Source organism: Thermobia domestica, chromosome 13 (assembly GCF_964235325.1).
Source record: "Thermobia domestica chromosome 13, izTheDome1.hap1.1, whole genome shotgun sequence".
NCBI lineage: Eukaryota > Metazoa > Arthropoda > Insecta > Zygentoma > Lepismatidae > Thermobia > Thermobia domestica.
In genome coordinates this window covers 132,219,586-132,244,179 of record NC_137466.1, presented here as the reverse complement: position 1 = coordinate 132,244,179, position 24,594 = coordinate 132,219,586, and the positions used below count along the sequence as shown (strand labels likewise).

Here is a 24,594-nt window from a genome sequence, read left to right as displayed (position 1 = left end):
CTCTCTCTCTCTCTCTCTCTCTCTGTGTGTGTGTGTGTGTGAGTGAGTGAGTGTGTGTGTATATGTTATTTGCATTTTTTTAAAATTTTGAGCCCTCCAATTTTTCACGTCGCTCTTACCGTTCCTGAGATATAGACCAAAAAAAGTTCATATTACAAGAGATATAAGGAGCCATGTCTTGGGAACCATAAATCATAGAGAAATAATATTTTGCGGATTTTTCAATTCTGAGTCCTCTATTTTCAGCATGTGTCTTCGTAAAACATCGTAGAACGTTTTAACAGCTCTTAAACAAAACATATGGAAAACATTTAGCACACAAGGAAATAACAAATGGATAGATATTATACAAGAATTGTTTAGAGTATATAAAGTCCAGTCAAATTACATCAAAAACTGGCCAAACCTAGACATTTACAATAAAAAAGATGGGACATTCGTGATCTCTCCCTCATTAGCCTCCAGAAAATACCAAAAAATCCAGTTACGGGTTTTCCGCCATTTTGAATAAATAGTCTGCGATCTTGGATTTCTCACATGCAGTTAGTTTATGCCACATAACTTCTAAACTTATTAACGTAGGAAGATCATTCTTTCTTTATTATACTTCTAATATTATAGGCAATGTAACAAGTTATTATCACTTTTCTCCGAGTAACTATTTTTGCGTAACTTTAGGATAACGTGGAAAATTGGGATCTGTATTAGGGGTCATAATCTTTTCATTGCTTCATAGAACTTAACAGAGTAGAAATATGAAAAACCTGCTCGAATAAAAGTTGTTGGAAATTTCATAAGCTTTAAAACGATGTATATATTGTTACTATATACAATGTCAGAGATGCACAACGAAGCTTCAAACGTAATCGAACTGCGCACAATCTCTGTTGAAACATATGAATGAATTATTTAACATGAAGAAAAAGAGAGACTTTTAGTGATTTGAGACATCTTTTCATTGCAATTTCCGGTAAGTATCAACAGATTTGGAAGTCCGGCTAGTTTAGCAAGTAGTTCGTAAATAGTGGCGTCGGCATGGGTGTGTGCAAGAACTCTAAAAGTAGAATTTCGCACTATATTTCTGTATGTATGCCTATATGTCCATTCAAATTAGTGTTTGAGATAAACGTTTCAAAAAGAAGATGAAATCTATTGAAATATGTTTTACTAATGTTATCCTGCAAAAAAAAAAAAAAAAAAAAAAAAAATCCAGTTGCGGGTTTTTCGCCTTTTGAATAAATAGCCCTAGTCCAGTGCAATTATGACAACAATCGATGAAACTTATTTTTTTTTTTTAATTAAACCTGTTAGAATATGTTATATGTATTGATATTATACTAAAAGAATCCCAAAACTCTAGTTGTTGGTTTTCCATATGTGATGTTGAGATATATGAGATATGTGAGATATGTGATGTTTATCACACAATACTATGGTAAATAAATCATTGTATTTGATGGTTATGATGGTCGACCTAGCGTAAAGAATGTAAAACATGAATAAAGAAATCATGAATACGCGTAATCGTTAAGGATAACATCCACGTTGTTCGTTCATCTCAACAGCAATTTCTTTCTAACACAAAGAACAAATCCGAATTGATATCACTTCTGACGAAATATCTCGAGAAATCTGGTTTTACCGTACATCAATCACCTGGAGCTGCACACGCATTAGTTGTATTAATCGCAACAAATCTTGCAAAGTCTGGCTGTCAGTAATAGTGGGAGAAGATTCAGATATTGGTTCTGATGATAGCACTCACAACAGTTGTTCGGAGGCACCACATAAGATATACCTAGGTATAGCAGTACCAAACTTCAGAGAGCATTGGACGATATGTTGAACTGCATTTTATTTCTGCATGCCTTCACTGGTTGTGATACAACTTCTGCTCCACACAGTAAAGGGAAGAACTGAGGAACTGCGTCGAGATATGGATGTTTTCAACAACCCAACATCATCTGCTGATGATGTGGCAGCTGCTGGAGAAAAATGTTCTTAGCGTTATATAGATGTGCAGAGAAAGAAAATCTTGGTTGTACAAGATTCTGCATGTAGAGAAAGATTGTATCCAAACAACGCATTAGTGACACTTTCAACTTAGCAGTATTATCTCCAACAGCTGCTGCAAATCACCATAGTCTCAATGTGTTCTATCAAGTTCAACAGTGGAAAAATCAAGAGATGACTTTAATTGAATGCAGCTGGAGAATTTGCGGTGATTGCCTTCTTTGTGTAACAACATTTGAAGAAACTGTTCCGGAAGATTTGTTAAAGTTTATAGCATGCAACTGTCAGGCGAAGTGCGGAAACAATTGTTTGTGAAAAAGAAGAGAGCTAGATTGTACATCATTTTGTCGGCAGAGTAGAGGACACAGATGCCACTTTAATTGAAGATGCAGATGAAGGAAGTGATGATGAAGCTGTCACCAAATCCAACTTCTTTTGGGCAAAATGCCATGGAGAAAAATAAGTCTCAAAGTAACGAAAACTGTGGACATTCAACTGCAAAATGCCATCGAGAAAAATAAGTCTCAAAGTACACTAGTACATTTAGAACTTTTGTTTAAGCTCATTTATCGTCGCAAGGTTTTTTACTTTGCCATATACAATGATTAGCAGTTGAATTAGAGACAGCAGGAAAATTTGCTAAAACGGCACTGCAGATGCTCCACCAGTGCATGTGAATGAAATGCATCGCGAGGGTAAAGCTGCCGTGTACTTCCTCTCTCGGTATACATGTCAATGCAGTGTGTAATAGGCAAGACAAAGGATCTGAATGCATTTGATCATGGTCAAATCTTAGGAGTCAGACGCCTGAATGACTCGATTTCGGAAGTGGCTGCGGCACTCTGATATTCAAAGGCAACTGTGTCAAGGGTGTATAGTGAAAACCTGGCTTTCGGTAAACCGCACCCACACGGGCAAACTGCCGCGGTCATTGGCGTGTCGGCGACAGGAGTAGACGCTGCACAGTGCGTCAAATCGCGGAAAGATTCAATGCAAGACAACAACGCCGTGCCAGCAGCCACACAATTAACAACCACCTGCTCGACATGGGTTCAGAAGCCATCGACTCACGCGAGTATCCCTTCTAACAGCACAACACAGGAAACAATGTCTAGCATGGGCAAAGGAACACTGCCTCTGGACCTTGGAAAAGGTTTCCTGGACAGTTTCAAATTGGTTCATACTGATGAACCAATAAGGGTGCGTCGCCAATCGCAAGAGGAAATGGATCCATCTTGACAGCAGGGAACTGTGCAGGCCGGTGGTGGTGATATTCTCATCTGGGGCATGTTTACGTGGAGTGAAATGTTTCCTCTAACACGTGTAACACAGTCCTTCACAGGTAAATGCTACCGCGATATTCTGGACGATCATGTCGTCATTTGCTCGGCTGCCGCATCCAGGTGGTGACCTCATCTTGCAGAAGGACAATGCGCCGGCCCACCTCTCTAGGATTGCAGTAAACTAGTTTGATTAGCACTCTTCTGATCTGGCAACACTTCCCTGGCAATACAGTCATCGGACCTCAATCCGATCTAACACATCTGGACGCCATGGAACGATGCCTTCAGCTATGGACCCTCTTCCAACTAGCCTTCAAGCTCTGTGGGGGACTTCACAGCAGATATGGATTGAGATTCCACAACAACACTTCAGGCGTTTCGTGCAGTCCATGCAGGGGCGGGTAGCCTCCGTTATCAACGCGAAAGGTGGTGTTACACGCTATTAGCTAGGTGTCTATAATTCAACTGGTGATCAGTGTATGTAGTCTTTCTTTTTATAACTACACCTTACACAGTGGTGCCCACCCCCCCTTATGTCCATGACGCACCCCCCCAACTGTCTATCCGTAGGTGTTCTTCCATGAAAAAAATCTTCTTTTCGATTAATTTTACCCCCCATCAAACATATTTATATAGATTTTTAACCCCCCCCAAATATTTCAATGACGCAGTTTGCGTCATAGCCCCCCCTTGTGGGCACCCCTGCCTTACAAGACTTTTAAGTTCAGCAGTTTAATAGATGCGCAGAAGAATCTAAGCACAATTGAAGACTTTGGGACAAAAACCTGTCAAGTCCAAAAAGTGAACGTGTAAAGCAGATAGCTTCACAAGGATTTCTCGTCATCCGATTTTCTTCAAACTTGGCACATATATACTAGATCGAAAATAAATCGACACGTATTTTTTGTTTCTTTCGGAAAATAGGTTAAGGGGGGAAAAGGGCCCCAGGGTTCCCTTGATTAAAAGGGTCACTTTAAAGAAACGAAACTCTGCCGATGCAAACTTGACTTCAAAGTAGTAAATACGGGTTTTCTCGTTTTTGCAAAAGGGTTACAGGGGCAACGCTCCCTTCGAAATGACACCGAAGGACACCGCATAATCCTTACGGAAATTGGATTCGGTGGAATTGCTTGAAACCGTGATATGTTGTAAATATAGTGTTTCTTAAAAAAATCCACAACCAGAAATCACTGACCATTTGGCCACTTCTTTCTTTCAAAACAGGTGAAAGATAACTACATTCTGGATTTCGGTAAATATGACTGAAATCGTGATATGTTGTAGATATTGTGATCCTGAGAAAAAGTCTTAATGGGCGTAACTACCAATTACTGATCGTTTGGCCACTACGAGACCACTATTTTGAAAGCAGCCGAAGATAGTGATATTTTGGATTTCGATTAAAATGACTGAAACTGTGATACGATGTAGATGTTGTGATCCTGAGAAAGAGCCTCAATAACCACAACCACCAATTACTGACCATTTGGCCACTACAGGGTCACATTTTTGGAAACAGCAGAAGGTAATGTTATTCTGGATTTTGGCGGAATCGCTTGAAACCGTGATATATTGTAGATATTGTAATCCTGAGAAAAAGTCAACAGGCGCAACCATCAACCAATTACCATTTGGCCAGTACTGGACCACTTTTTAAAAGAAAGAACAGAAGGTAACGGTATTCTGGATTTCGGTGGAATTGCTTGAAACTGTGATATGTTGCAGATATTGTGACCTTCACCTTAATAGGCACATCTACCTCTCACTGACCGTTCGGACACTACGAGGCCAAAGATAGTGATGTTCTGGATTTCGGTGAAAATTACTGTAACTGTGGTATGTTGTAGATACTGTGATCCTGAGAAAAGCTCTTAATGGGAACAACCATTAATCACTAATCGTTTGGTCAATACAAGGCTACTTTCTTGAAAACAACCAAGTATAATGATGGTTTAGATTTCGGTAAGATTGAGTAAAACTGAGATATATTGAAGATCTTCTCATCATGAGAAAAAGTCTTAATGGAAACAACCATCGAATTATAACCGTTTGGTGACTACAAGTCCGGATTTTTTTAAAACAGCCGGGTATAACGATATTTTTTTTTATTTCGGTGTAAATGAATGAAACTGTGGTATGTTGTAGATGTCGTGATCCTGAGAAAAAATTGTCTAGGGCTTTCCAGGTCCATCCTTTGTCAAGTAAGATGAACATCTGAATGTTGTGTATGCTTAAATGATGTTGGCCACTACTGTCTCCATCCCTTTTCCAGGTTGTGGGATATGATTTTTCAGTGTTTCATACAATTCTACCAAAATTCCAGAGTATTCTTACCTTCTGCTGTTTTAAAAAGTGTAGCCCCTCAGTTGCCAAATGGTCACTGATTGGTGGTTGTCTCCATTAAGAGTTTTTCTCAGGATCACAATATCTACAACATATTACAGTTTCAAGCAATTCCACCGAAATCCAGTATACTGTTAACTTCTGCTTCCAGAAAAGCGACCCTGTAGTGGTCAAACGGTCAGTGATTTGTGGCTGTGCCCATTGAAGTTTTTTTCTTAGGAACACAATATATGCAACATATCTCGGTTTCGAACAATTCCACCGAAATCCAATATCTGTAAAAATTGTGCGGAATAATTAGTCATTTCGAGGGGGGAGGGGCATTGCTACCTGCAACCCTTTTCTCGAAAAGACGTCAAAACGCGTATTTCCCACTTTGAAGTCATCTTTGCATCTGCAGAGTTTTTCTGTGATATGTTGTAGATGTCGTGATTCTGAGAAAAATTGTCTAGGTCCTTCCAGGGCTCTTCTTTGTCCCGTAAGATTAACATCTGAACGTTGTGTATGCTTAAATGATGTTGGCCGCTACTCTCCCTATCCCTTTTCCGGGTTGTGGGATATGATTTTTCAGGGTTTCATACAACTCTACCAAAATTCCAGAGTATTCTTATCTTTTGCTGTTTTAAAAAGTGTAACCCCTCAGTTGCCAAATGGTCACTGATTGGTGGTTGTCGCCATTGAGAGTTTTTCTCAGGATCACAATATCTACAACATATCATTGTTTCAAGTAATGACACCGAAATCCAGAATACCGTTACCTTCTCTTCCGTTTTTTTTAAACAATGGCCCTGTAGTGGCCAAACGGTAAATGGTTGGTGGCTGCGCCTGTTGAGATTTTTTCTCAGGATTACAATATCTACAACATATCACGGTTTCAAGTAATTCCACCGAAATCCAGAATAACGGAACCTTCTGCTAATTTAAAAAATGTGGCCCTGTAGTGGCCAAATGGTCAGTAATTGGTGGTTGTGCTTATTGAGACTTTTTCTCAGGGTCACAACAACTACATCATATCATCGTCAGTCGTTCTTTCAGACAAAGTGTTCAGGGGAGCACACCTAGTATTCCGAGGGGGCACTGCTGGTATAGTCCGGGGGCACTCTCAGAGCTCCGAGGAGGCAATGCCCCCCAAAAAACATGCCTGGAAGAAACACTGATCACAGTTTCAGTCATTTTAATCGAAATCCAGAACATCACTATATCTTCTTCTGCTTTCAAAAAACTGTCCTCGTAGTGGCTGAACGATCAGTAATTTGTGAATGTGCCCGTTGAAATTTTTTCTTAGAAACACCATATCTACAACATATCACGGTTTCAGGCAACTCCACCGAAATCCAATTTCCGTAATGGGGCGTTTACACTTAGTCGATTTAGTCGCACGACTAAATCGACTAGCTGCATTTGCCACTAAATCGAAGCAACTAGGCCGAATCAGATTGATGGATGTGTTCAATTATTTCAACCACAGAAAATAGAACGTCTTTTAATTCAGTTGCCAGTCGATTAGTCGCCTTCGGTCAACAAGCGATTAAGTTGAAGTCCCGTTTACACGATCGATTAAGTTGAAAGTGACGTCAATTAAACTGAATCGAACGCAAATCGACTAAGTGTAAACGCCCCATAAGGATTGTGCGAGATCCTTCGTAATTTCAAAGGGGGCATTGCCCTTGTAACCCTTCTTGCAAAAACGAGTTCCTGTTTCCTACTTTGAAGTCATCTTTGCATCGGCAGAGGTTCGTTTCTTTAAAGTGGCCCTTTTAATTAAGGGATCTCTTTTTTGAAAAGGGGCCCTTTGACCACTTAACCTATTTTCCGAAAGAAGCAAAAAATACGTGTCGATTTATTTTCGGTCTAGTATGTATGTGCCAAGTTTGAAGAAAATCGGATGACGAGAAACGCTTGTGAAGCTATCTCCCTTACAATTCCACCTTTTGGACTTGACGGGGTTTTGCCCCAAAGTCTTCAATTATAAAAGCTAGTACGTATAGTGAAATAGTGAAAATCTAAAACAGGATATGATGGTATTTGCTGTAAAGAGGATACAAAACGCCCCTCAAATAATTCCGGTAAGTATATTTTCCTCAGTCACAATTTTTATTTTTTTCCTAAATTTATATTTTCAAGCATTAAGAGATAAAACTTTAAGGTACGCTGAACTTTTGGTAAATCCAACGCGGAGAAAGTGATCACTTATCATATAATCTCTAGTATTAGAAGTATAATAAAGAAAGAATGATACATTTACGTTTATTGGCATAGGAGCCATAAGGCAAAACTAAGTGCTGAGAAAAAATCAATATGGCGTACTGCTTATTTAAAAAGGCACATTGCATATAGTGCCAATATACACCGTTTTAAAAGCTTATGAAATTTCCAACAACTTTTATTCGAGCACTTTTTTCATATTTCTACTCTGTTAAATTCTATGAGGCAATGAAAGATTATGTCCCCTAATACAGATTCCAAATTTTCACTTTATCCTAAAGTTATGCAAAAATCGTTACTCGGAGAATAGTGATAATAACATTACATTGCCTATAGTATTAGAAATATAATAAAGAAAGAAAAAAAATAATGATTCTTCTACGTTAGTTAGTTTAGAAGTTATGTGGCATAAACTAAGTGCATGTGAGAAATCCAAGATAGCAGACTATTCAAAATGGCGGAAATCCCGGAACTGGATTTTTTTGGAGGATTTTCTGGAGGCTAATGACGAAGATATCACGAACAAATTTCAGAATGTCCTATCTTTTTATTCTAAATGTTTACCTCAAACTTTATTTTGACTACACTAAATCATAAAGTACATTGAACACTAAATAATAAAGTACAAGTGTAAAGCCTGTAGAAGTTTATAAGAAAAATTAATTCTGGGGAAAATTAATTCTTTTCTGGGGAAAGTTCGTTCTGGCAATGCTCTTCGAGCATTCTCAACTTTTTTTTTTTCAGATAGAATAATCAGTCGCTCCAAAAAGAAAAACCGTCTCCCTTAGGCCCGTTACACAGTCAAGCGGAGCTCCGCGCTCCGTCTTCCGCCCTCCGCACTACGCCACTACGCGTGTGTGCTTACAAAGTCATCCGTAGCTACGCGCTACGCGTCACGTGATTATATACAGGATTCTTCTCAGTCAGTGTTGCGAGTCAACATGAAATGTTCGAAACGACAATAGTGGCATCTTAATATTTCTGTAAGAAGAGAAGACGAAAAACAGAAAAATAAATGTCTCAAGATTCATCCCTTAGTTTCTCAAAGAAGTCTGAAGAGAGCTTTTGTGTCTGTGTATATAGATTTGCAAGAAGACGAGAAGAATAATTTCAATAATTTCCGTACGTCAATTCAGTCGTTCGATGACCTAATTGAAAAAATTCCATCGAAATTATAAAAATGCAGTTTAAATAGGATCCATATGCATGCTCTTAAAATACAGCACTTTTCTTTAAAGAAAAGAAACTTGTTTTTAAAAAAAAAAACTGTTAAAAACTTAACAGATACTGTTTTTTTAACAAATGAAAATAATGCATATTTGTACATTTGGTTAGAACTTCACATCCAATCAACTATTTAATAATAGAGATAAATTATTTGCCTCAATTTATCTTTTTTCATTGTCCATACCTTCATTTTTACAAAAAAAAAAAAAAAAAAAAAAACTTTTACATATCTCGTTCCATGCCTGTTCACGAATATCACGCTTTTTGTGTTCCTCACAAGAGGAATCCCATTAACATGGTGTTAATTTAACCTCCGTAATAATTGAAACTGAAACTGAAATTTGTTGAAAAAAAGTCGAAAAATTACAATAGTCACGTACTGTTAACAATGGTACATTAGAGGCACCACATGTACAGTTCCAATTAAGCAAAGGCATTAATATTGGAAGTTCCAATTAAACGAAGACATTATAGCTAAATTAAAAATGACACTATAAAAATATGAAAATAGTATTATAGAACAGTATAAAATATTATTTAGCAACTCAAGAAAATAAGAAAATAAATCTGGATCAATTTTCATTTTGCTTTTGCTACCATGCACGTTTTTTTTTAAATTTTAAAGAGAAGTGGCTGCTCCGCGCGCTGAGTTCCGCTTGACTGTGTAAGCACCCATTTGCTCAATGGCCCTATCTGCCTCGCAGAGCGCGGAGCGCGGATAGGGCCACGCGGAGGCCTCCGCGTGATTATGTATGCACCCATAAGAATCAATAGAACAATCTTGCCACGCGGGACTCCGCGCGCGGAGCTCCGCGTGACTGTGTAACGGATCTTAATCTCGGACCATAAACGTGAATATCTAAGAAAGAAGAAACGAATAAAAGATTATTGGATTCTAACATTAATCTATATATATAAAAGAGAACGTACAAATCCTTTGTTCCCTCATCACGCTAATACGGCTGAACCAATTTCTTTTATTTTTGGGGGGTTATTAGGATTTGGACCCTAGATGGTTTTTATCATATCACTTTAATTTTTAATTACCAGTGTCTTGAGATAATTGACCATTCAAGTGTCCATAACGTACAAATCCTTTGTTAGATCATCATAGGTAAAAATAAACGTATTTATATGCAACCCGCATGACCGTGTCACTCGGCGGGTTAACATAAATGACAGGCGCTATAATGTTAACATTTACTGCAATCACTTGAAAGCGAAAAAGTAAAAATTATCTAAGTAACAAAGTTTATTGCGTTCCGGGGTGACCGCAGCGAAGCGGGGCGGGTTAACATAAATGACAGGCGATATAATGTTAACATTTAATGCAATCTTCTATGGTTTTTATCATATCACTTGAAAGCGAAAAAGTAAAAATTATCTAAGTAACAACGTTTAATGCGTTCCGGGGTGACCGCAGCGAAGCGGGGTGAACGCTGCTAGTATGTATATATTATATTTCTGCGTAAAAGTTGTGAATAAATGTATATTTGCATATTTTCTTCAATTATATTTTTGACGCATTTTTCTTGCTGCCTGTACAGTCTTGTTCGAACAATCATGACCACTTACCCCTTTTTAAATGACTTATTGTTGGAACTATACAATCTATTATACATAGAACAAAAGTCAACTTGAAAAATGGCTAATTTTAGGTTTTCTTTGAAAAATCTCTTCTGGCGAGGGAGTATTTTTATATTCGAGGGAAAACTGATGTATTACATATGTTGATTTCTGGTCTTTAAAAATAATCTGGTAGGAAGGAATCTCGTCTGCAGGGGCGGATCCAAGCCGGACTTCTGGGGGGGGGGTTGTAATACTGCTACTTTTATTTATATATAAAATAAGAAAGTTTCCTTTTCTGGTGGGAGGGAGAGATCGTCCCGATCGCCCCCTGGATCCTCCCCTGTTTAAAAGAAACACTATTCCTGTTTCCCAGGAGATAACAGTCGTTTCTTTCACCTGATTATTTGCGAATCTTGTTAATTATAGGCATAGAATTATCTGTTGCAATTGTTGCACGTTTGTTGGCAAGAGTGATAGACAATGCATTGCTTAGTTCTTGGTCACAGAAGTTGATAATTTTAGTAATGATTTCCTTCCATCCCTTTCCTGTTTTTTTTTTTTTTTTTTTTTTTGCCTTTTCCCCTCATGTTCTTGCAAATTATTGACAAGATCTCCACGATAAAAAAAAAAAATAAAATGCCAACAATAACAAATCAACAATTAACAACAGCAATAATAAAAACACAAACTAGAATAACAAGTCCTCAATCGACACACCACAAGTACTAATATGTTGAACTGACAACTTACTGCGACAGTAAACTAAATTTCTAATAGTGTGTCCCTGTCAAAATCTTTCTAACAGCCTGACCTTTGTCGTCCAGCTTGTCATCGTAGGAAATCAGTACGAGATTTGGTGTACCGAATTGTTTTTCAACAACTACAGATTGCGACTGTTACTCTTGTTAACCAGTTTCTGAATTCTGTAAACAAAGAACACTGCGCAAAAAAGTACCTCATTATTTGAAAATATGATTGTGATTCTCATGGTACTTCCCTCTTGGAAATTTTCGAAGGTCAATGTACCGTAAATTCGCTGCACCATGTTCTTAACCCATAATAACTAATCACTTCCACACGGTAATGCCAAGCAAAAACCATTTTTCACTTCCAGATAATGAAAATAGAGCCATCCTTTTTGCCGCTCTTTATCCCGTAATCTCTCTGTACAGAGTTCCTTCGTGACGCACGGGCTCTACATTTGCTAGAAAATGAACTGTCAAACTATTAGTTCACATACCGCTTCAGACAAGGAGAGAAATGAGATATCAACTTGACAGGTGCCCAGCTCACAGTGCGCGACACACTACATGCTTGAATACTAACGTCGTTTAACTCTTTTTCTCTGGGGGAAACTGAAGGACATAGTCTATCGGGATGTACCAACACCAAATACAGGCAACAACGCATTACTGCAGCCTATAGGGCCATCCCACATGTGAAGCTACAGTCTGTGGGAAGAGCTTTCGGTATGTCCCTCGATGCCTGTATTGCAGTGGACGGCCACCAATTTGAACATACATTGTGAGAGACTAGGTTTACACTTATTGCATATGTCAGTCCCTAGGTTCTTAGACTTAGTATCATGCTCATTGTTATTACGTTCTGTACATTGTCAAATAAATGGTGTTGACGATGTCTCATGTTATCTTCTTGCCTCTCGAACGTCATACGTTCGTGTTTCTTCGTCTCTTCCAATGACTTCTGACAGCTCACGTGTACCACAGTGCTGGCGGTCAAGTGGGTCACTTGTCTTTCTGTTTACAACTACTCATTGCCATGGTCATATCTCCGTTATTATGTGGAGTAGAAGTATGAGACAAACGGCGATGTATTTCTTCGCGTGTGACCTTTCTCGTTATTCATGTTTTGTCTATCGTTCCATTAAAAAAGGGCACTTCGTTCCTGATGTCCCATTTGTTGTTATTTTTCCTACCACACCATACCTCCGTTTGACGAATACCATTTGATATTGCTGTTTACCGCAAACCGTATGTCGCTAACGTTTCTCACTTCTTCTGTACTTCAAGTAGTACTTTTAGATGCCTCACACTGTATATATATATTAAATACTATTTTGAGACATAATATTCATACTAACGTTATGGTGTATTATTGTATATACATAGGCCACATATTAAATCTTAAATTACGATCATGTATGTTACATGAAGTATAAATGATAAATATGAACAATATGACTGGAGGCTGCGTATATGTAAATTATAATACAGTAATTCAGATAATATTAATAAATTATTCTTCCTTTATGACAGTAAATTCATCCAATACACATTTTAAACTAGCGGCGAAAATTTTATTCCATGGACATTTGGTGCGCATTTGACATGAGTACATCTTGAGCAGCTCTCCGATTTATGCCCCATTCTGGGCCCAATAGGAACTCGTTGAATGGCTGACGTAACGCCATGTGGTCGCCATGATTATGGTAGGGGAAAAATGTGTTGTGTATCAGTGCAAGAAGAAATAATACACTTTAAATGTATATATTAATATGCTATGAAATGCAAATTTTGTTCCAACGTGGAGTATAGTGTATTACCATTTATTAACTCTCAAAAGTTAAAGATGTCAAAGGCGTCCCCCATATTGAACGGTGAAAATACAACCGGAGTAAACGACTTTACGTCAAGCTCGGCTGTTAACATGGTTGCAGCAATTCATGACCACATATCTTGTGCTAAACCTGTAGATACCTTTAAAACAGAAGAAGAGGAGGAATCCAAAATGCCTTTTTCGTGTGAATTTGATCATATGTATGCTAGTATGACGGAAGCCAGGACTTTACGGGATGAAGGTACAGAAATTAGGCATTTAAAGGAATTGCTACTCCTGCACTTGGACCTCATACAACAACAATCCGAGCAAATAGTTACAAAAGACAAACAACTTGCGGCTTTGCGTCAGGAGAATGAAACGGTAAGTCAGTCTTTGGTTATGGTCTAGTGTTATAAGATTACTGGTTAAAAAATGATACTGTACGAATCGACAAAACACTTTGTTTTGGATCAATATGGCTGACGGTATTTTATAGACGCTTCTTTGCATTTAGACTTAATATTCTGGGTTTACCGAATATAGATTTTGTGAGCCTAGTTTTTATGGGGTTAATTATGTGTCAGGTTAGTGTAGTGCCATTAAATTTACAATATCTAAAATTAATTTAGTGCTTTTATTATTTTTTTTAATTTACGGAAATTCTCGAATGGCAGTCGCCAGATCCGCTAGTACAACATTAGTCAAAAGTGAAAGAAAAATTAATATGTTGATACATGTATAACATTTCGAGGAGGTTAAAATTACTTTCAAACTACAGATACTTCTGTGGTTGATCGTAAATCGATCCTGTTTGTCGATGTCAGTAATAAACTGATAGAAAGATGTAGGTCAGTGTTTCTAAATTGTTTTTATTTTGACTTCGAACTTTGTTTACATTATGGCGACAGTGGTGCGAAATGTTTCGCGCCTAATGCGAAGCAATTCAAGCGTTGATTTGAATGTGAAATGTGCTGGTAAAATTGATGGTTGTACATTACAGTTGTTTATTGTAGCTCTCCAACACGTGACACTCAAATTTTATGTGCGCATTAAGATAATTTCAAAGTGAAATCATGTTTCGTTCCAAGCATGCTGTTAACTGCTTAGTACAAAAATCGTATTATGTACTCGTTTAAATATATTAGCGTCTAGTACAACTTAGTATGTGAAATTTTTGTTAGCTGTGTTCACTATTTTCGTAAGTGTGAAATTTGTGCCTATTTGGAAAAGTTGGAAAGTGTTATATTCAGAACTAAGGATACATTGTACCACGTGCTGTCAGTTCCCGCTTCCTGTATTCGATTTTACATAGTAAACATTAGAATTGAAAAATTGTCATAACTTTTCGTGAAGCCTTTTCTTGGATTATACTAAAATCATGAGAAACCTACGATCGTATAATATTGAAAATGTAAGTATGTAATGTTTATATAAGTTTCGATGTAAGAGTTAATAGGATGTATCATTAGGCATTGTTAAGTTCGGTATTCGATAATTTATTTGCGAAAGGCTACGAAAGTAATGTGCCTTGTGCGTTTCTTCTGTCCGATTCTTAAAAGGTAAGGTAATCAGACGCGCTATTTTGAGCGTTTAAAATTTAGTTCTTTTTACCTTCTGTTGCAAATTTTAAATGAATACCTATAGTTTTATTGGCATTTAGTGCTGTATCGCTGAACAAATCTCAAAATCGAAAAGAAATTACCAAATACATTACTAATACTGCAGTCGGTTGTATTTGGTTAGATTACATATAAGTTACCGTTACGTTAGACTGTCAAATTAGGCGTTCATTATTACTATAGGGAGCCATAGTGTTAGTAGTAGTAGTAGGAGGAGGAGGAGGAGAAACGGGTTAGAAGTCTCGCAGGGGTGGGTTGGGTTCGGTGCTGGTTTACTTTTGGCGCACCACAGGTAACTCTTTACTTTAGGCAAGACAGTGATATCGTGTCACTGTTAGTATTATTTACAGGTTGTCACTGATTCCTTGTTGTTCCTTATTTAGGTAATAGTATACATGAGAACCCCCTGATCTGCGTTTCTTCTGTGTTCTATTACCACTTCTACATGAAATACCATAAATTTTCTACGTAGTGCAATAGTAAGAAGTATCCATGTGCACAATACATGCGATATGCGTTAAATTCCCCCCCCCCCCCCCCGACACAGTCTTAGATAAAGTACAAGAGCACTACACATGCAGATATAAAGTACAGGTACGTTCTTTTTTATTTGCGTATCAGTCGATAAGTAAATAAAAGTCGCTTTGTTACCCCCTTTGTAAGTTCGTACATACTCAATGAATAATCCCTAAAAGTATGGGCGTCCTGCTCCTTCGGGAACTGATGCAGCTTCATGTATACTATATCCGTTATTTATATACATATTTTCTCACTAATGCCGTTGCTGTTTCTGATTCATATAGTATTGCCGTGCGAGCGTTAGCGAGTGAAGGCGGGTTAGAGCGCCGCATGACACGTTATTTTCTGTCTTTTCGTTCTTGGGAACTGTAACTGCGGTAATCGGTTCGGGTGAATCGGTTACTATCATTGCCTGGCATTAGTGCCGTATCGCCAGACCACTTTTGAAAACTGATGAAAAGCACTAAAATTTAGGTAATAGTTAAGAACAGCTACTTCTCATCTCCCGTGCACGGGGATACATCCTACTGTTGCACTACCTAAACACCCTAAGTACAAGGGCAAGAACTCAGTCTATTACCTACTTTTTAACATCCTAGATAGTCAATGAATGATTCCTGAAAGTATGGCGTTTCTCTTCCTCCCCTAAATGGGAAGTACGGCTCCTTAACTATAACCAAAATTTGCTCCATTCGGTTACATTTGGTTGAATTACATTAAGTTACATTGGATGACGTTACTTTAAGACAGGAGCATAAAAACTAATGCAAAGACAAACCAACCTGTGCTAGTTGGCCACTAAAGAGAACGATTGCTTTAACCGAGTCAGATCAAGAGCGGATCGAGGGGTGCTTCTGAAGGGAGCAGGCGCGTGAACGACGATATGTATACACCTAGGCGAGGGTAGGGACAGGATGTGGGTTTTGGCGTCGTTAAATTTTCAATAGCACTTGTCATGGTTTCCTACTTGCAACGCTTCGCTTGAGGGATTGCACTCTTATTGCCTTAAAGAGTGCTCTTTAAGGGGGGATGGAGAGGTTGTATTAATAGGTGCAGATGGATTTTAGGAAAGCTGACTATAAGTACAGCATGTGCACATAAAAATACAGGGCGGGTCAGGGCAGCAGCGCAACAAGGCCGCCGATGCGGTTGCACTTCGTGTTCGTAGGGAGGCGACTCGGCGATGGTGGGTATCCGCATAAACAAGGATAGTGGAATAACATTTTTTGTGGCATATAACACGTGCCTTGTAGGTGGCAGAGCTTTGCGACGTTTGTATCATTACTTTGTATACTGCTTTCACATTGCTCTTCTCTTCGTGTCTTTCTTATGGATTGCTACGTGATTTAGAGCACACTTGCATTCCGCGTGCGTGTAAGAGGTGAAATCCCGATATATATTGATTACTTGTACGATCCTATTGTGAAATCAAGTAATAATATATTTCTTCCGTGGATTTTACAGATTTTAGGCTCCCATAAAATGGAATAACACCCATAATTTTGTCCTATTTTACCACATTTGGTTCTGATGCTACCCCCTCTTATTAGTTTTCACTCTACATTTCTGTATTTCCCTCCTACTGCAGCATACACATCCCAGGTTAGTTGAAAAGACAGTGGGTTTGAAACATTGCCATATTATGCTCTATTGCCTGTTTACCTGATATCGCATCAATGCACGAACTCATGTAGGCCTAGTCCAGAATTTACCTTAATTATTCACCCGACGTTGATGACCTTTATTACCATTTTTGTAACTCTCATGCTGACATTTAATCTGAATCGGTTCTTTTCTCCGTAAATTTTATATTTCATATCCACCATCTGCGACAGTTATCTTTGAGTTTGTACCTATTTTGTTAAAAGTAGTCGATGTTGATTTTTTTTATGTTTGCGTAAGGATACCATCTGGAGAGTGTCATTGTTGAGTTCACTCTGTGAAGTTTAAGATGTATTTGGTAACCTTGGGTGTACGTATCAGTTTGCCAGCTTTAGAACTTCTACTCTAGTTCATATCCTTAAGTAGACACGAGAAATGGCTCTCTACAGAGTTTTTGAGAGGGGGGGGGGAGAGTTCCGTAATGATATGTTGAATTCCTCTTGTTAAAAATTCAGAAACCTTCAGCACTGGACGAATTGTCATTGTGGTTATATATATTCTAGAGCCTTGGAAACCAAACGCTACAGATAATTCGGTACTTTTCCGATTCTAAACAACCTTAAGCAACAGTCAGTGCATTACAGAATTTGGGACTTGATCGGTCTTGTAGGTCCGAAGCACCTGATAGGTGGTGACAAAACATATTTGGTAAATGAATAGAAAATTCGGGAAAGTACCCTTTTTTAACAACCCCGAAATTTATGGTATATTTTCGAGGTTTTATATTATCTGCATCGACAACTAATTAAATGAGTTTTTGTGCTATAGAGAAGCAAAACAAAGTCTTCTCTATCAATTTAAAGCAGAATTTTGAAAAAAGACCAAAATTTCCCAAGGAAAAAAGCGAAGCAGAAAAAAAAATAGTTTTTTTAAATAAAAAAAGAAAAAAAACTTCTGAGCCCTTGCATCTCTATCCCACACCCGCCATTACTAACGCGCCTGTGTGAGACATGCAGCTTGGACCAGTCAAAGACCGAAATATATGCAGTGATAGTTTGGATAGTAGCTACGTAGCAGAGTTTGGTGCATGCCTTTTTCACGAGAAATCGTTATAATGCCATATAAGTTGGCAGATACATTAAAAAGGTGGCTGTACAAACATACATAATGACAGTTTACGCATTCTGTAGCCGGTAAGTATTAATAATGTCATTGAATGACGTAGTAGGCGATAAGATCAGTATTAATACTGAGGGACTTCTGATTTTGATGCAGAAATCAAAATGGATGAGCCACGTAAATTTAACATTGCAAAGTTGTACGTGATTTCGTATCTGAAAAGTAAGATCAGACTTAAGAAAACTAAGTAGCCGACTCTTAAACAATTGAATGTACTCACAGGCATGCTCTGACGAATGGAAAATTAGAGAAAAATTTAAATTCTACGAAATTAAATATAGATCTATCCACAGTGGAAATTTTTAGGTAGGTCTAATTTACATATGATACTATAGATAACTGCTGTATTCTTTTGCAACACATTCTTAAAATATTTATTGATGGATGCTATGGGATGTAGTGTAAATTAATAAAATGACAATGCATACCTTTACACCCGTGATCCGTTCCTTTATGTTGATGCTGATATTTCGGCTCGCTCTGGAGTTTTGTTCGCCCAACCACTTGTTACTTTTTGCAGGCTGGAGCTCCTATGTCATTGTTCTCTGCTTATGTAGATTCCATGAAGATTATGAACCCCGAATTCACTGACATCACTAGATTTCTTTAACCATATCTGTTTAACAATTCGTTTGCGATTATTTTCAGCACACTACACACAAATAAGAATTGCTATTTAATGACGACTTATAATGAAAGGGAAAAAATCGGGTACAGAATAATAATATGAATATGTATATGAAATGCTTATATATACACACTGACTTTTCCACAAAATCTAGTCTTAGTTCCTGTAGTAATCGTTTTTTTATGGGTTCCGTTGCACTCCTCGGTGTAGATTTACTGTAGGAAGATTTATTCGTTATGGCTGTAGAAACACGGTCGTTTCTTCGGTAAAGTTCGACGCAAACACCGTAAGAAAACTCATGTGCACTTTCACAAGGATGCAACATACTAATAGCGTATATAGGTTTATAATATGCTTGTGAACATATGCCATAAGCATGATAAGTACGAAAAACTCATATAAGGTACTAGGTGGATACTGCAAGCATCAGATTCAGATTTTATTTATTGCTGTTCAGGGCCGGACGAAGTTGGTGGTCCACTCAATTTTTTGATGCAGTTATCACGTACTACGGACTGGGTTTTTATCTTGCTACTTGGAGTAGAATGCGTACAAGGGAATCCCATATGACTTTTTTTTTTTTTAAAATCCTCTCAGCTATGCATCAAGGCTATGCGAAACTGTAATGATGAGATAGATGATAATGGTGACGTGACGAGAGTGGAAGTAAAGGGGAGAACTCCGTAAAAACCCATGTACATGATGTGTGTCTACCATGAAGCCCACTTGGCGAGGCTGGTATCGAATCAGGAACCTGAGCCAGATGTGAGTCCGCTCCGCCCCACAAGGAAATTCAGTATTTTTGTGTGTACGATAAAACATTATAAATGCTTAAATAATATTTTAAATAGGAATCTGGCTTTAAATATACTTGTAGAATTTAATGAAACGGCTTTTTTTTTTTTTTTTTTTTTTTTTAATAATAATAATAATAATAATTTGCACAACCATTATTCAAAATTCCACTTGTCACAGAAGGGTGCGAAAGACCTCACAATCGACGCTCCTGTTCGCACCCTTTCATTCAATCAAAATTTCACTATTGACACGGTACAGTCTTCAGGCACTCTACCCATACTTATCTCGCACACTGTTCATATTAGTTTCTTGAAAGAGGATTCCTTTTTTAACACCTTCCATTTTCCTCCCTTAGCTGTAATTATGTATCTCATAGGTAAGATCTCCACATATTTATACAAATCACACGGTGTTAATCAGGGGATTATTGCGTATTTTCCAGTAAATTTTACTAGACTAAGGTTCGATTACCAGTGTGAAGTCATGTAGTTCGGATCGCTTGAGCAAGTCCAAGTGACATACAGTCTCGCTGCTGAGCAGGATGCTTAACTCTAGTCCAACCATTCCTGTAAATTTTATAAATACGTGCAACCGTATTGTAAAACGATAGCAAAATGGTTGTTCAGATTAAGAAAACGGAGCCATCAGATAATATGATGTCACATCATGTTTTTTCGTCTATATTAATACACTCTTCACACCTCCCTTGTAGCCAAGCAGTTAGCGTATGCGCTTTTGGCGTGGGAGACCCTGGTTCGATTCTTGGCGGCAGCTCACGTGGTTCTAATTCCACGTTAATAAGTAGGTCCACATCTCATATAGCCGTGCTGCTGAAAGGGACGCTAAACTAGAATTCAATTCAAATCAAATCAATACATTCTGCAGTCTTATTTTTCTTGACACCTGCCCACCAGCAGCTCACAGGTTTATAACATGGTTCAGATTTCGATGCAATGAAAATTATTCCAGTTTCCACCGTTCACTTTTGGTAAGTAAGTGTTTGTACGGTACGCTTAATTATATGGAAAATTTTATACTTTTTTCCTTTACGTTGGTCTACTTCACCTTAATTTGGGACTCAAATTTTATTCTTTTTTCCACTGAAAAGTATCTGTAATTCAACAAGGAAATAATTATTTATGATAATTATAATAATTATCTATATAATTGAATTCATCGTCCCATGACAAACGCTTTACCATTTTATTCGTAAAGGTCAGATCCACCGTTATTGTAATAGAGCTGTGCTTGAGCGATTGATCGTTGATATTCAAACTCCGATGAGTGATAATTTCATAGTGAGTGACGAGTGATAATTTTATTACAAGTGTAAACTCTTTAATCAATAGAGAAGAGGTCGTGAATGATGGGTCAGAGTTGATGACGATGGGTTTTGGTGGGTCACAGTGGATGAGAGTGGTTCATGGTCGGTGGTGGATCAGTGGGTCGTGGATCATGATGGGTGGTGGGTCAGTTGGTCGTAGCTAAAGTTTTCATTGACCTACGTCATCTCTGAACTACTGTGTTGAAAATTAGTCAGTGAAAATCAATTGCAGTTTATCAATTAATTTAAGTTGCAATTTAATGACTGAATTCAATTGCAATTACTTTCAATCGATTGATTAATTGCAATTGATTCTCATTTATTAATGGCCAATCGCAATTAACAATTAAATTTACCAATTAATTGTTAAATGTTAATTCAATTGAAATTTGCCCAACATTGCTTTACAAAGAGTGGTTATATTAGTTAATCTTACCGGGAACTTCTCTATATTTACCTTCGTTTAAGTTTTTCTTCTACAGTAGTCATAATTTTCATCTTGTGTTTAGTTTTTATTAAATACGTATGCCTTTATATTGTATTACTTCTAACTTTATAGTTGTTTCCAACGCCATTCTGTTCACGAATGACAACCATACATTCACAGGAATTATACAGGTGTTTTCTTACCTTTATGTCACTATGATGATACTGTGCGGCGAGGTGTTAGATTCAATGAATTGCGTATTCACTGGTATTACATATAATGTTCCGTTACACATTGATATCAGAAAACGGATGTAAACTATTATCGTTATGGATTTCATGCTACTTCCCTGTCGTTCTTTCAGTGTTTCCAACTAGGAGTACAATCATACTACATGCGTGACACAGTTATGTGGTACTTTTGGTCCACTACTAATGTTCAAGGTCGAGAGTTTCGGGGCGTAGGCTTCAATGAAACATAGTATCTGGTTCATCAGTGATTTCGCAGTGTTGGCATATCGCGATGTTTAACCAACGTTCTTTTCTAACGTCTTTATTGTGAACGGTTGAAAAGTTTTGAAATAGACATGTTTCACATGCGTAAAATATATCTGCACCATAATTGCTCCACCAGCAAGTTGGACAAGTAGTTCCGATTTACATTTGCTATCTACTTCTCTTTCCTATTGCAGCGAGCAATGCTTTATCGTTTACTGTATCGCTTACACATCCACGATAGCTTTACGAAGCACATTAGTTCAACATTAAATTTTTTCTTATTTCCTTATTACTCACCCTATAGTATTTCCGTTGGTTACCTTCCTATACGTCGTATAGAGATATAATATTTTTCCTACCATCTGCGGAACTTAACCCAGAATGAGTAACATGTACGATACCCAGGTGCCACAAGTAAAATAACAAAGATGAAATGACATAATGTAATCGTCATAACCATGTAATCCATCAACTCTCCCTGCTAATCCTGTGACTGGCGCGCGCGGGCCTTTGGGTCCGGGTTCGATTCCCAGTGGGAGAGCCTTGAAATTCGAACTCATTACGTTGGTGGTTCGAATTCCACCGTAAGCTGTAAGTCCACGTCTCGTTGGTGAAAACAGACGCTAAACTTTAGGCAACCAACCAACCATGTGATCACCGTGAAGAAGCATCTTTACTTACAAAATAAAATCCTCGAAATTTTATATGATTTTGAACGGTATTTTAATCGTATTGAAAGTAAATATCATTCTCCTCCTCCGGTGGGCGCCCTATTCCTGTGAGCTATTCGTTTGCCTTCACTCGAAATATACTTCGTAAGGTATTTTAAAGTCACACATTGAGTGGAGATAAATCCTGCCTTCGGCGCCTTAATGCTTTGTACTTTGTGTGTAGTTTTGTTGCCGAAGGGTTCCTCATTTCCCGGTGGGTCACAAAGTAAATTATTGTAGTTCGTAGTTAGCAACATTATGTTGGAAGGTCGATGAATGAGTTTTAAGTCATTAGGAGTTGATTTTACGCATTACACATTACATGTAAGTACTGTGATTACTTTTATGTGCTGATAGAATACAGTGTCTAAAAGCGTTTGAGATTTTTTTAAAATCATTATATGGTAATCCTATATTTATCAACTATGCAATAGTATTTATGTTGTTATTAAGTTCAGGTGTGTGTGTGTGTGTGTGTGTGTAGAGAGTTGCCATTTCAAGTACCTAAACTATTTGAGTATCACGGTTTGAAGATAAGATTTGACACACATTTGTAATTTGTAGAAAACAATTACTTCCTTCGTACTGTTATCTTTATTTGAACTAAACTGTTTCAGCAACCTCTGTCGTCTTCGTCAGTAGATCTGCTGCGGAGTTGAAGAAGTGCATGTTTGTTTCCCAGAGCTACAGATGAAAGTGACAGGGAATGCTTAAAACGATTTAGCACAATTCAAGTACACTTGTACGCAGTAAATTGTTATAATTTCGTCAAGTTATATGTGTCATATCATTTCTTTAAATTGTTTCGGCAATTGCTGCCACCTTCGTCAGTATCTCTGGGAAACAGAACTGAAGTTTTTTGTTTTGTTTTTTAACAGTAAAGTTCTGTAGTCTTGGTACGTGTTGTGTAATTATATTGTTTGCTTTTACCATATTCATGTTGATTGTTGTATTATAAGTTCAGATTGGTTAATGATGTGTATGCAATTTGTTTATGTTGATTGGTGATGCTTAAGTTGTGCTTTTTTCATTTTTTAAAATATCTCCGTGTTGTGTATTTCTTTATTTTCATTTGCATATGTTATGAAAGTGTCATTTCAATAGTGAGACATTTGTGTTTTAATTATATTTCTGAAATGAAATCGCTGACAGTTGATGTAGAAGGGGTTACTTGATGTTCTTTTATAATTGTCCTTTGATTGCTTGTTCCATGAGTTGGAATTAGCTAATTTTTTTTTTTTTTTTTTTTTTTTTAAATGTCGTTTTTACTTTTAATCACATTCTTGCGTGGTTTCCACAGCGAAATATTCATTCTTTAATACTACATATTGTATTTGACAGTTTGATTTCATTAGCAGCCTGACATAGTGATAGACGTGGATGGTAAGTAAACATTTGCAACGCTAGGTTCTCTGTTCGGAATGTGGATCAATGATCACTTCCGTCAATGGCCGATCCTTTTATCATAAGCTTCAAATATGAACTTTGGGCTATCTCCAAATGGATTGTAGCATAATGTCCCCGCAATGTTTGCCACAGTCTCACTACAACAACCACTGATTTCCAGACTTCATAGCATGGTGCAGTTTAAAGTTCATGCCACATAGTCAATTGATCAGTCATGTTATCATTTTACGTGCAGCATTTCTCGGCAGTTGAAAAAAGAAAAACGAATAATGAAAGCTTCTTTAATAATAAAGAATTCAATAGACTTGGACAAACCCATGAGCATGGTGTTTGTCTACCACAAGGTCCAAACGATGCGAGCTGGGATCAAACCAGGGACCCCAAGCACTGGAAATGAACGCTCTACCACTGAGCCACCGCGCCCCCATTTACTTATGGAAAGGTTCCATATGTTTTAAACGACCAAAATGCATAATACTTAAGATTTCCTCGTTTCACCTCTTCGTCCAGTTTATCCCTACCAGCTCAGATGTTATGACTTAGTCATATACAGAAACTTATTTCATAGTAGCTTCTATCTTTTATATCCAGGATTATTCGTAACGTTATAAAATATAATGTGCAATGTGTCAGTTTTTCTTTAAAATCACTTACCTGCCTCAACGCATTTTAATTTCCAGAAAAC

The 24,594-nt window shown here is 37.6% G+C and overlaps 1 protein-coding gene across 4 annotated transcripts in view; it reads left to right on the top strand.

The window, feature by feature from the left end:
- The first annotated feature begins 13,053 nt into the window (after positions 1 to 13,053).
- Positions 13,054 to 24,594, top strand: part of LOC145668513 (uncharacterized) — a 46,183-nt gene continuing 34,642 nt past the window's right edge. Inside the window, exon 1 of one of the 4 annotated variants that reach the window (XM_081736482.1) lies at positions 13,054 to 13,580. In XM_081736482.1, coding sequence (XP_081592608.1) covers positions 13,161 to 13,580 — 420 coding nt within the window. In that variant the 5' untranslated portion in view covers positions 13,054 to 13,160. Of the gene's footprint in view, positions 13,581 to 13,647; positions 13,784 to 14,083; positions 14,611 to 24,594 lie in introns of those variants that run through there. The other 3 variants (XM_081736483.1, XM_081736485.1, XM_081736484.1) reach the window with 3 other exon arrangements.